Below are 12,803 nucleotides of genomic sequence, written 5' to 3'. Positions count from 1 at the left end.
TTTATTTAAATACTTTACAAAATACTTATTTTAAATAAAATACGTATAAAAATACGGGGTATTATAGATGTTAACTTAACTCAAAACATATATGAAATCACAAAGTAGACGCAACCCATATGTACTCAACCTAAACCATATGAAACAAGTTTAATGACTAAAATTAGGGCTTGTTCACATTTACTGAACTGAAGTGAACTGAATGGAGCTGAACTGGACTGATTGGAGCTGAATTGAATTGAAATGAACTGAGCTGAAATGAATATTTTATGAGATAAGGAAATTAAGAGCTGAACTAAACTGAACTGAACTGATTGGAGCTGAACTGAACTGAAATTAAGCTGAAGTGAACATGCCCTTAATCTCGAGTTTAATTTAATTACAATGGTAAAATTAAATATTAAAAAAAATATTTTATTATTAATATAAGTTCCGTTTTTTGGTTTAATAACCTATTAAAACATGTTGTTCCAATCATATAATTGTTGTTTGCAATTATATAAGCTTAATAGTTAATAACATGTTATCAAAGTTCGATCTTAAAATGAAAAGTGTATTTATATTGATTGGACTTGACCCGACTTAATATATACATGTTAATACAGCCCAAACTTAATTGACCCAAAAAGTGACTTGACTTGAATATTAACTAACCTTATAATTATTCGACCCAATATGCCTCAAACTCGAATCATCCACCGTATAGTTGCTATAAACCTGAAATGACACAACCCCTAATCAAAATTAAACCAAATTTGAATTTATCGTGAACAAACTTGACACAATTGAGAAAATAATCACCCAACAAAGCACACGAACTTAACCTAACTTGAACCAAACCCAACTTGAGGGCAAAATTAACTCAATATGACCCAAAACTTGTTATAACCTAAACTGAACCCGAAGGAATACCCTTGTAAGAAATCCAAAAATTAGGTTAATGCCTTGATCATGATTGAGCTAACTTAACTTTAATCATGATACCTTCGTATTCTGTTCCAAGGTGTACAAAATCCAAAAATTAGATAAAAACCCAATGAAAGCATCAAAGGAAAGAACCTTCCTAAATCTGTCATTCAACTCACAGGCTATGAGGCTATCTAATCTACCACCACAAGGGTGCGCGTTGCACCCTTTTCCTTCCATCAATTTCCAAATTCCTAGTATTTATCACGCGTCACCTTCTTTTGAATCTTCTTCTTCATCATCAACCTCCGATTTCTCTCTCCTAGGTTTTCTTTTGCACAATTCGATCAATCACAAATCAAATTCAATTCAATTCAATCGAATCGGACCATCGCCTTTATGCATCCCTAACCCTAATTTACCCAATCCAATTGAATCAAATTCGACAATTATGTACAGCAATTTCAAAGAACAAGCGATCGAGTACGTTAAGCAAGCAGTGCAAGAAGATAATGCTGGAAATTACGCCAAAGCTTTCCCTCTTTACATGAATGCATTGGAGTATTTTAAGACTCACTTGAAGTACGAGAAAAACCCTAAAATTCGCGAAGCAATTACTCAGAAATTCACTGAGTATCTCCGTCGAGCTGAGGAGATTCGGACTGTTCTCGACGAAGGAGGAGGTGCTGGGCCTGCTTCTAATGGCGTCGATGCGGCTGTTGCGGCCCGGCCGAAGGCGAAATCGAAGGACGGGGAGAATAAGGACGGGGAGGATGCTGAGCAGGCTAAGTTGCGGTCTGGGCTTAATTCGGCGATCATCAGAGAAAAGCCTAATGTAAAGTGGAGTGATGTTGCTGGATTGGAGAGTGCTAAGCAAGCTTTGCAAGAGGCTGTTATATTGCCTGTTAAATTCCCTCAGTTTTTCACTGGTTAGTTTGGCACTTATTATTTTATTTCACAATTTGATTTTGCAATTTGTTTGAGAATTGTTGGTTTTGGTATTGAATTTTTGGTGTCTGATGATTCAGAAAGTATGCTAATTTGGGGTTGATTCTCTATTATTTTAATGATTGATGAATTTCGACAAATTATGACACTGTAGAAGTTAGAATTTGATGGCTGGAATTTTCTTGTCTTGTAAGTTTTGTATAAGATTTGAGGAATGCAAGATTGATTTTAATTGTATCTGTTTGTGTTAATTGGTTTTACTAATGATCACTGGTCACATTGTGGGGCATTTTTCTCCTTGATTTGAGGAATGCAAGATTGATTTTAATTGTATCTGTTGATAGTTGCTTGAGAATAAATTCAAATTATGGTATATTTGGCTATTGGTAGTTCCTTTTGTTGTTTTGGTTTGGGTATTATAAGGCCTTTGTCCTATTTTACATTAAAACTCCTCATTCGAACTAATTAGACCTTATCTAAATCAGACCAAACTTTTAGGCTTTAATTGAACTTATTTTAATTTTGAGTCAAACTTGGAAACCCTTATATGGGGCTCACTTCTTGTGTTTGACTTTTTGATGGGTATGGTTTATTATATCATCGTTAGAGAAGAATGGGACAAGGAATTTGTTCACGAGAAGTAGTTTATTGGTCAAAGAAAACCTTTTTTCACTTGAGGTGGCTGTTCACTGGACGCAGGTTTTCATCCTTTCAAGTTTAGGGATTTTGGCCATGTTGAACAGCTTTTCAACTAGCTTCTTTAGTTTTGTGTCTTTTGACCCTACTTAAGGTGAAAATTTGTGTTTATTGAAGTAGTGTCTTAAGTTAGCTGTTAGTTGTTGAGGTTGTTTTTTTAGAGCTGCTGAAACATGTTGGAGGTAGAAGTAGCTATAGTTGGTAATATAGAATTTTTTTTACTAACCCAATAGCTAATTCATTGGAGGTAGACCAAAGATGACTTGGTTGGAAGGAGTGAGGAAGGATATGAAGTGCATGGATTTACGTGAGGATGAAGTTTTGGATCGTAAGGGATGGAGGAGAAAGATTTATGTTGATGACTACACGGAATAATCAAATTTGGTTCATGTTAGCCGACCCCACTTTTGGGATTAAGGCTTTGATTGATTGATTGATTGATTGAATAGCTAATTCATTGAACTCATTGTTTAATTTAACTAATAAGGATTACTTTTGCCAAATAGTCCTTTAGTTATACTTGATTCTTCAGTTTATACAAATTCAAAGTTGTTAACTCTTCATGGAGATCGGAAGCCCGTTAGAATTGCCATGTGTGTAATAAGTTTGCCTTGGTTCTATGGTGTTAGCTTGTGCCTTGTCAATGGTTGTTGATTGATTTTTACTTGCTAAATTAACTATTATGTGTGAATATTCGTCTTATTAGCATTTATATAGGGTGTTTGCTTTTTTTTTTTTTAAGAATATGAGACCATAACTTAAAGAGTGCTTGCCTTTTTAGCTGTGCTCCTTATAAAGAGTGCCGAGGTGTATATTTTATGTTGATTTTTGGTGTTTCCCAGCTGATCTTATGAGATTATCATTCGCGCTGTGTGGCATGTTGGCATAAACTATTCACAAATTAATTTTTGATAGCTCGTGGTATTAACCTTTATAGGTAAAAGACGGCCATGGAGAGCTTTTCTTCTATATGGACCACCTGGAACAGGAAAATCATACTTGGCCAAGGCTGTTGCAACTGAAGCTGACTCAACATTTTATAGGTATATAGTGTGCTCTGATTTATCTCATTAAGATGTATTTATAAGTTGTTTTATGTTCTTTGGAGAACTTGACTACTTTTTGGTGGAGTCAGGCATGTTTAGCGTTTTGTTTACTTGGTATGACTTTCACATTTGTCAATGTGCAACTATAGACCATTAATATCTTTGTATCAATAAGTAAAATTATATAAGTTGATATTTTCCTTATGTTCAAATCACAAACGATGGCCAATGGGGGTGTGTATTGTTAATATGGCCAAAATGAAGAGGTTATACTAAATTTAGTTATAGTTTGTCAAGCGTTGACTTGATCACTGTACTAGCTCCTCTATGGTAAATAGGCACATAAGAAATAACCCTCTTTAGTAGTCTATAACTACTAGGATAAGTTGTTTCCTCAACCTTGCTATTTGGGATTGATACTGGGTGCTTTTTATCATCGTTGTTCAGTGTACTTCTTCTCAAGATCTAGTTCCTCCTATTGAAAATAAGTATAGTTTTTTTTAACAAGTAATGGTTCTCCCTCTACAATTAAAATGGCATGTATATAGTCTCTCCAGGTGCAATTTGAGAGCTGATGCAGTACCTTGCATCTTGTAGCTTTGGTTCACTAGATAACAAAGTAAAACATGGGGAGGATCTCAGTTTTATCTGCTCATTTATTGCATATGATCTATTTCCTATTTTCTTGTTCTCATCGTTAATGTTTCCCTCTGGCTTAATGCTTGTCTCTTTGTGCCACTATTTTATTTTAATTGCTGTCTGTTAGCTTTTTGGCTACAGCTGCATCACCCAATCTGTATTTTGTTATGCGGTGTCAACTAGAATCTAGTGACACATTGGTTCTACTCAAATGAAAATTTTGAATTAAGTTTCAACTTCCTTTTTTTTTTTTTTTTTTTTTTTTTTTTTTTTTTTTTTCCCTTTTTCTTTTGTATAGTGTATCATCTTCAGATCTTGTATCCAAATGGATGGGTGAAAGTGAAAAATTAGTTTCCAATCTTTTCCAAATGGCCCGTGAGAGTGCGCCGTCGATTATCTTTGTTGATGAAATAGACTCGTTATGTGGTCAACGAGGAGAAGGAAATGAAAGCGAAGCTTCCAGACGTATCAAGACAGAACTCCTTGTGCAAATGCAGGTTATTTTGCTTTATGATCACTTGGTTGACATTTAAATAGTTCTTTCATGTTGTAAGCTGTGCTGATTTGCTATATTCGTGATAACTCTGTTTTGCTATGCTAGCATGTGCTCCTTTTCCCATTCCCCAACCATTTTTCCCTCAGGACATGAAAAGTAGCTTATTAAATATCCTGTTCTGACTCTTCTGAGCTTAAATGACTCACTTGTCTTTGTGTTGGTTGATTTTCATCTGCTAACTTGTCATTCCGGGCAATGTCGTTTTGTGCTTTGAAAAATTCATGTGATGAGAAATTATTTGCAGAGGATGTATTTCGATGTGAACCATATTTACCAAATTTTCATACCTTTATTACTTCCTCCATTTTTTTAGTTGCATCACTTTTGTTTTCACGAACTCCTTTGCAATTTTTGGAGTAGAGAGAGGTAGAGAAAAAATAAATGGGGCCCATGTGGTAGGAGAGAGATAGAGAGAATTTAATAGTTAAAAATGAAAGTGATGCAACTAATTTAAAACCCCTCTTTAGGAAAGTGATGCAACTCAGAAAAACGGATGACACATAATTTTTTTAGATTGTCTGTACCAACTTGCGGCCTATCAATTTCTGACATACTTCCTCCTTACCAATTAATTGACACGTTTTACTTATGACACTAGTCATAAACTTTGCTTTGACATCCATTTGTGATTTGTAGATATGAAAAAACATGGTGGTGTAGGATCTTGTTAGATTTGTTTCAATGTGTTCTTAATTAAAATTCAATTTTTAGTATTATTTTACAAAAAGTATAATTAAAGATATTTTTGATTGAATTTTGCTTTGGCAAACGTGATTTTAATGAAGAATAGAGAGAGAATTGTAAGAGATCATTGAATAAGGGGAATCCTTATTAGGAAGTTATGTTGAGTGCTTGTTTGGTTTAACATGGGAAGTAATATGTCTAGGAATTAGGAAGGTGTTTCTCCCATATTTTTACAATTTCTACTAGCATTGAGTTCGAAAATATAGTTCTGTTTGTTGAATATAGGATAATCAAAGATGCTTTTGCTGTTAATTAAACAAGCATTTAGGCTTTCACTTGGTAGGGTGTAGTGAAATTACTGTGATGAAAAACTATCTGATAATTAATCCTTCTATCATCCTTCAGTTCTTTTGATTCTCACCCTCCCTGCCTTTAAATTTGGATGAGCTGGATGTATTGGCTTTGACTTGTATTGTTAATTTGTAACACACCATTGATTGTTTTTGCTTGTTGATTTGAAAGTCTTATTGATTTCTGCTCTTAACTTTGAGATGTTAAACCTAAAGTTTCTGATACAACATTCCCTAGGGTGTTGGACACAACGATGAAAAAGTTCTTGTTCTTGCTGCAACAAACACACCGTATGCTCTAGATCAGGTACCTCTACATCCGCATCCCTTTCTACTTTGCACTGAGGGATTTCTGTACCTATATTTCTAAATGGATGATATCTGCAGGCTATTAGGCGACGTTTTGACAAGCGTATTTATATCCCCCTACCAGATCAAAAGGCTCGGCAGCATATGTTTAAGGTTCTTAAATGCTTTTATTCTTCTACCTGCCTTGTAGTTTCTTAGCCATTTCTATATTTGGAGACATGCTCTGCTTTACATGCTAAAATAAAATTCTGCTCATTAAATGTATTTTGTTTCTTTTGTGAACTTAGGTTCATCTTGGGGATACCCCTCACAACCTGACTGAGAGTGATTTTGAATTTTTAGCTCGTAAAACAGAGGGCTTCTCTGGTTCAGATATAGCTGTTTGTGTAAGTCGCTACAAAGACTGGTTTCTGTATCTTAACTTTTGTGCATTTAGTGTCTTTTTTGGGCAATACTAAAATTAGTGTCCCTTTTTAAATTTATATGTATTTATTAATTTATATTTGTTTGTATCATATTTTCTTTCCTATTTTTCCTATTTTCTTGAAAGATAATCTTATTGTCTATTATATTTATGCCTGTTCACAGGTCAAGGATGTACTTTTTGAACCTGTTCGTAAAACCCAAGATGCGATGTTCTTCTTTAAGACAAAAGATGATGTGTGGGTTCCCTGTGGACCTAGGCAGCCAGGTGCTGTTCAAACTACCATGCAGGATCTTGCAGCAGAAGGACTTGCTGCTAAGGTATGCGCTGAATTCAAACATCGAGAAAGCTGTCATCATTTCTTGCTTATACTCTGTAGGAGAAGCTGATTATTGAGGCTTACTGTATATTGGTTATAAATATACTCAAGCAATTAGACTTCTAAATTGGTGTTTAATCCTTTATAACATTATCAATTTTGCTATTGATAAAGGTTTTCCGACTGAATGTTTAAAAAGATAGTTTATCCCTCCTCAAATCTATTGGGTACTGAAAGTTTAAAGAAATCATGTGATGCTCTAGAGCATGAAATAACAAATTTGAGTGCAATTGCTTGTAAAAAAACAGTTTCTCAAGCTGATTTTAACTTTATTCAAAGTTTTGAATTGTAGGCTGTAGTTCTGTGGATATGCTTCCATTTTTCCCTCCTTTTTCTTAACTTAAAAGATATCTTCACTCAATTTGCAAGTCATGACATGGTTTTATGCTGTTATAGTTGCTTTTGCTAATCACAAGACAATGGTCTAATGATATATGGTGTGAATTTTAATGCATTTTATTCCTCGTTACAGATTGTTCCGCCCCCGATTACAAGAACAGATTTTGAAAAAGTACTCGCCCGGCAGAGGCCAACTGTGAGCAAATCAGACCTTGAGGTTCATGAGAGATTTACACAAGAGTTTGGAGAGGAAGGTTAGTTTTTCTGAAGGAAGGTTGCCATGTCACCACGAGGAGGTTGCATAACTTCGTAATTTAATTCTTGGTATTGTTTTCAAAGAATTACTCTCCCCGCCTCTTGTAAAAGAGCTATGATGTAATTCGCTCTCCTCTTGTATTTCGATACTCTGATATTTGATATCTGAAGAAATTGTTTTGTATGTGGTTGAAACAAGGCCCTATAATTGTGCATTAAGTTGTTGCTCATTAATTTGTGTATCAAAAGAAGTAGCCTGCTTGGCACTCGATGTTTGACAATCTTTTGTAAGTAATACAGTACATGATACATCCAATCTTTAATTACAGACGTTGTAAGTTTTGATCCTTTTTCCACTTTCATTTATACGTATTTGCAAAACAGTGCATCAGTCTGCGTCTCTTATTCATCAATATACCTCGTAGTTTCTTTGCTAATGCATGACTTTGCACTGTTCATATAATAACTTCGACTATTGTCAAATAACATATATATATATTTTTTTTCTATTAAATACTTCGTATATGTTTATAATTTAAACTTTTTGTAATATACTTATATGTTTGTGACCCTATTTTAACTAGGTCCATAAATTTTGAGACGGAAGGAATACAATAGTTGAGTAATTTCATTGAACTTGGTTAAACCTGTTTGCATCTATTGCTTATAATCACCATTGTAGTGGACTCAAGAGTCCAATCAGTAGCGCATATGGTGGACATACGTATGCCTGATCATCTATGTGACCCTTGCATGCCTCCCGACAGTCTCGAGAAAGACAAACGCTTTCATAGAAAAGGGTTGAGAGATCTCACTGTCATCTACTCCCTCTAAAACTTAAAGACTTACATGGTACAATGCTGTCACCCCCGACCTCTCATGCGTTATGTGAATGGCTTGCCAATTGATATATACCATTTTGGTAAATATTTGATCACATCCCTATTTAATGATAGCTAAAGGTAAAAGCTAAAAAAACTACAAATGAATTTGTATTAAAGAAAGTTTAGCACATCATCAGAAAAAAATTTCTTCTAAGAAAACATTAATCTCCATTTGACGTATGTAATCAATCAATTGAAGCGTTAATTCCATAAGTGATTATTTGACGTATGTTATCTTTAAATATTACAGAGTAGATAATTGTGAGAAGTTAAAAAATACTACAAATTCAAATTGCTTACAATTACTTGAGCAACAACCGGGCCAATCATTCAATCAATGACACATATGACTTAAAGTTATTTCTGGTCTCTAATACAATTCTTGAATCCTCCATTGAGCTAACAGGGTTGCTATGAATAAATTACACCACTGAAATACATCCCATGATCCATATGACCATATGGCACGATATGCTATACATAGCTAAATATAATACTCGTATTACATTTTATGTAGCGGCATGGTAGGAGATATAATTGTGACATGAAGTATCAGCCATTTACTTGAAAGAGAGTTCATTGTTTTATGTATATATCACTCGTAAAAATGTAATGTACGCAAACCTTGAACTCTCATACCTCCATGGGATGATATAGAGCTTTGATGTCAGTTGCTCCTATCCATATCCATGAGTGTCTTTGTTGGACAAGCTCCTGAGGTTGCTAAAAACATCTCCTAATCTCATACGCACTCTGAAAACAGGTTTGTTAGCTATGCTGTCATGCTCTGAAAGCGGCATTTAACCATCTCTAGCTCATTCTTGCATGGAATCTTTCTGTTTCAGGAATCGGTGAGTAAAAGAATTCCCGATTAGTCAAAACATTGATTCTTACAGTTTAGCAGGCATTCTGCAAGTAATTGCCTTGCTGGAACTTCTAAAGAAGAAACTCTTCTACACTCTGATGTAAAGTTCTCCTTGCTCCACCTATGGATAGACAATAATCAATAAAAATATATCTGAGGGTTTACGGAATAGAGAGTTTAAACAGAAGAAACATATGACAAACCTTGATTGATAGGTTGAGCTGCAGCCTGCAAATACCCCAATCATCCAGGATTACAAGCATAGTAAAATCTGACTGCCTTTTTAGTATGGAAATAGAGAAGCATAACAAGCAAGCCAAAGCATTTTTGCAAACATCTATTTAGAAGACATCATATAGATTGAGTTGTGTTTGCATAGGCTGAAGGTTAAGCACCGACAACATGAAACAACTATCACCTTCCAGAAAATATGCCATTTGATACATAGTTCAGGGAGGTCTAGCGGTAGCTATATTTACCCCTTAAATAAATGACTTTTCTGCAAAAATTTCACATTTGTAAGAGAAGGTGATGGATATGCAATTTCATACTAGTCAAGTCTTGATTTGTTGGACGTTCGTTCTTCAATTGGAAAACGCATAAAGCCTCCATCCTACATGCTTTGGCCTAACTTGAATGTCACCAAAAGTCACCACATGAACACAATCCTCCTTTGAAGTGATGAAAACGATTTGAATCCCGAACAGTTATTTCCCGTCCCTCAATTTTGGATATTAATTTAATAGCAGCATGGCAATCCCCACAGACTCGCAGATTCTTCACAATTTGGATAGGAGTGCCAGGTGGAGTTGCAATAAGTCCAAAAGCTATGGCCAGTCTTTCACTGTGTTGAGACAAGATAGTTTCCTTGTGCTCATCTTCCACATCATGAAGCACATATGTGGTATCTGGACTATATCCTGCATCCTTCAATCTAGTAGACAGCTCTTCAAGCTTTGCGTATATATGGTCTGACAATGGATGAGAAAGATCACCAGCTAAGAAAGAGTAAGTCTTGTTCTTGACTTCAATCCAGCTGTAACCTGCTTCCTTTTTCACATTTCTCAGATCCATCAACTTCCTGACTTCAGCTCTCTCTTTCCAGTTTCCAGTAGCTGCATATATGTTTGATAACAGAACATAGGCTGAAGAATCTTTTGGTTCAATTGATATGAGGTTTTCTGCAGCAACCTTTCCCACGTCTGCATTTCTCCGAACATGGCAAGCACCCAAAAGACTTCGCCACACTGTTGCCCCAGCCGGAAATGGCATCTTATTTATGAAGTTCATGGCTTTTTCAAGCATCCCAGCTCGACTATAAAGATCCACCATACAGGCATAGTGTTCCATGGTTGGATAAACATGATGCTCATTGACCATTTGGTCAAAGTACTTTTGACCTTCTTCCAATAGTCCAGCATGAGTACAGGCAGAAATCACACCAATAAATGTAATCTCATCCATTTCTATATTTTTTCTTCGCATTTCCTCAAATACCTCAAGGGCTTTGTGTGCATAACCATGTTGTGCATATCCAGAAATCATCGAGTTCCATGAAACTAAGTCTCTTTCTTCTTGCCTTTTAAATAACTTATTTGCACTACCAATGTTACCCTTCTTTGAGTACATTGTAACAAGAGCACTACTAACACACAAAAAGTTATTGTATGCAAATTTAATAGAGGAAGCATGAACCTGTTTGCCCTGTTCTACTGCTGCTTCAGGGGCTGCACATGAATTGATGACACTACTAAAAGTGTACTCATTTGGACAAATTCCTTCCTTTGATAACTGGCGATAGACATTAATAGCCCCCTCTGCGTTCCCTTCTTGAGCATACCCAGCTAACATCGCAGACCATGCCACAATATCCTTCTGACTAATGTTTTCAAACACCTTGGCGCCTTCAATTACATTTCCAGCCTTGATATAAGCATCCAGGAGAGCAGTCCCAACATTTGGAGACCCCAAATAATTTGTTTTGACTATTTGTGTATGTAACTGATAGGGAGATACACAAGGATGAGCAGTAAGGATAGCAGAATAAGTGAAATCGTTTGGCCTTATTCCCATCCTGTTCATATCTAGAAAGATATAAGCTGCCTTTTCCTTTCTACCATTTTGCAAGTACCCACTAATCATGGCTGTCCAGGAGATCACATTTTGACTTTTTCGCATTGTCTCAAACATCTTGAAAGAACCATCCATGTCACCACACTTACTGTAAGCTACCATAAGAGAAGTCCTTATATTTAGATCAAAGTCAAATCCACTCTTTAATACTTGACACTGGAGCTGTCTCGCAAGAGAGAATTCCTTTATGCTAGCACAAGCTTTAATGATGGTAGCATAGATAAGCCGTGTAAGCACTATGCCTTCAAATCTCATATTCTGGAACAGTTCAAGAGCTTCCCTATCAAGCCCATTTGCCACAAGACCTGCAATCATACCATTCCAAGAAACAACATCCTTGCTTTCCATGGCAGTAAAAATATCTCTAGCTTCTTGCACCATTCCAGACTTCGCGTACATGTTAATTAAGGAATTGGACACTGGATTATAAAATTTAGAACCATTTTTTATTACTTCTGCATGAACTTGGCTTCCTTTGGCAATCTTGTCATAATCTGACAACGCCCCAAATACAGCTGCATAAGTAAAAGGATTAGGCTTAATCCCTTCCGTTCCCATACGGGTGAATACCTCTAATGCTTCTTCTACTAATCCCTGTTGCACATATCCGGACAGCAACGAAGTCCATGTAACCACATTCTTTACCTCCATTTCATCAAAAGCGCGCTTTGCATCCTTCACATTATCAAATTTCATATTCATATCAACAAGAGAAGTACCCACACTAACATCCACTGCAAAGCCTGATTTGATACAATGGCAATGCAATTGTTTTCCAACAATCTTATTGTTCGAAACACCGGATACCTTCAGTGCACAAGAGAGGCTCGATCCATTGTCGACCAAACCTAACCTATGCATGTCCAAGAATAAATTCAAAGCTTCCGCGTTCTTGTTACCACGAGAATATTCAAAGAGCAATTGATGGTACATATCAACATTTCGCTCAGGCCTTTCATCGAACAGTTGGTGTGCATTGTATCCCACTTTAGATTTCGCATCACCAACTGGAATTTGGGGATCATAAGCAAGTCCATGGAAGTGATATAAATTCTGGGTTTCAAACAGAATTTGTGGGTGTCTTAAAAAAATTGAAGCTTGCCTAAATTTGACTTCTGCAAGTCTGTTGTAATGAGGTCTAAAGAGAAGCATTGGTATTACAGTTACAATGTCAAATTCTACAGCAGATTAGCACTTTGTTAGATAGAATTTTTTTGGTACATGAAATGATATGGACTATGGAAAGTTGGAATTCGAAAACGAGAAAGAATACACACCTTACAAGCAAGAAGCAACAAGCTCCAATGAGCTCATTGAAGCATACTCGCATATTCCCAGCTTCCTCTGTTTCTAACCAAATATGTTACAAATATTTTCGGGCATTGGTTGA

At 35.9% G+C, this 12,803-nt stretch overlaps 1 protein-coding gene and 1 pseudogene across 1 annotated transcript; one reads left to right on the top strand and one right to left on the bottom strand.

Moving 5' to 3' along the window:
• The first annotated feature begins 1,046 nt into the window (after positions 1 to 1,046).
• Positions 1,047 to 7,893, top strand: LOC145569942 (protein SUPPRESSOR OF K(+) TRANSPORT GROWTH DEFECT 1-like). Its single transcript, XM_081628911.1, has 8 exons — positions 1,047 to 1,835; positions 3,488 to 3,593; positions 4,534 to 4,732; positions 6,064 to 6,132; positions 6,213 to 6,287; positions 6,422 to 6,520; positions 6,723 to 6,878; positions 7,410 to 7,893. Exons 1-8 carry the CDS (start codon positions 1,091 to 1,093, stop codon positions 7,533 to 7,535), a joined length of 1,575 nt encoding a protein of 524 aa, XP_081485037.1. The 5' UTR covers positions 1,047 to 1,090; the 3' UTR covers positions 7,536 to 7,893.
• Positions 7,894 to 9,798: 1,905 nt separating this feature from the next.
• On the bottom strand, positions 9,799 to 12,797 carry LOC145571469 (pentatricopeptide repeat-containing protein At2g27610 pseudogene; annotated as a pseudogene).
• Positions 12,798 to 12,803: the final 6 nt, after the last annotated feature.

This window comes from Chenopodium album, chromosome 12 (assembly GCF_948465745.1).
Source record: "Chenopodium album chromosome 12, dcCheAlbu1.1, whole genome shotgun sequence".
In the NCBI taxonomy this organism is placed as follows: Eukaryota; Viridiplantae; Streptophyta; class Magnoliopsida; order Caryophyllales; family Amaranthaceae; genus Chenopodium; species Chenopodium album.
Note: the sequence above shows the minus strand (reverse complement) of the source record. Positions and strands in the feature narration are given on the sequence as shown.

Excerpts from the sequence above, each read along its gene's own strand:
- LOC145569942 (XM_081628911.1), top strand. The coding sequence starts at position 1,091 with ATGAGGCTATCTAATCTACCACCACAAGGGTGCGCGTTGCACCCTTTT. Across the intron at positions 1,836-3,487 it reads ATTCCCTCAGTTTTTCACTG|GTAAAAGACGGCCATGGAGA; the intron begins GTTAGTTTGGCA and ends TAACCTTTATAG. Across the intron at positions 6,288-6,421 it reads CTCGGCAGCATATGTTTAAG|GTTCATCTTGGGGATACCCC; the intron begins GTTCTTAAATGC and ends TTGTGAACTTAG.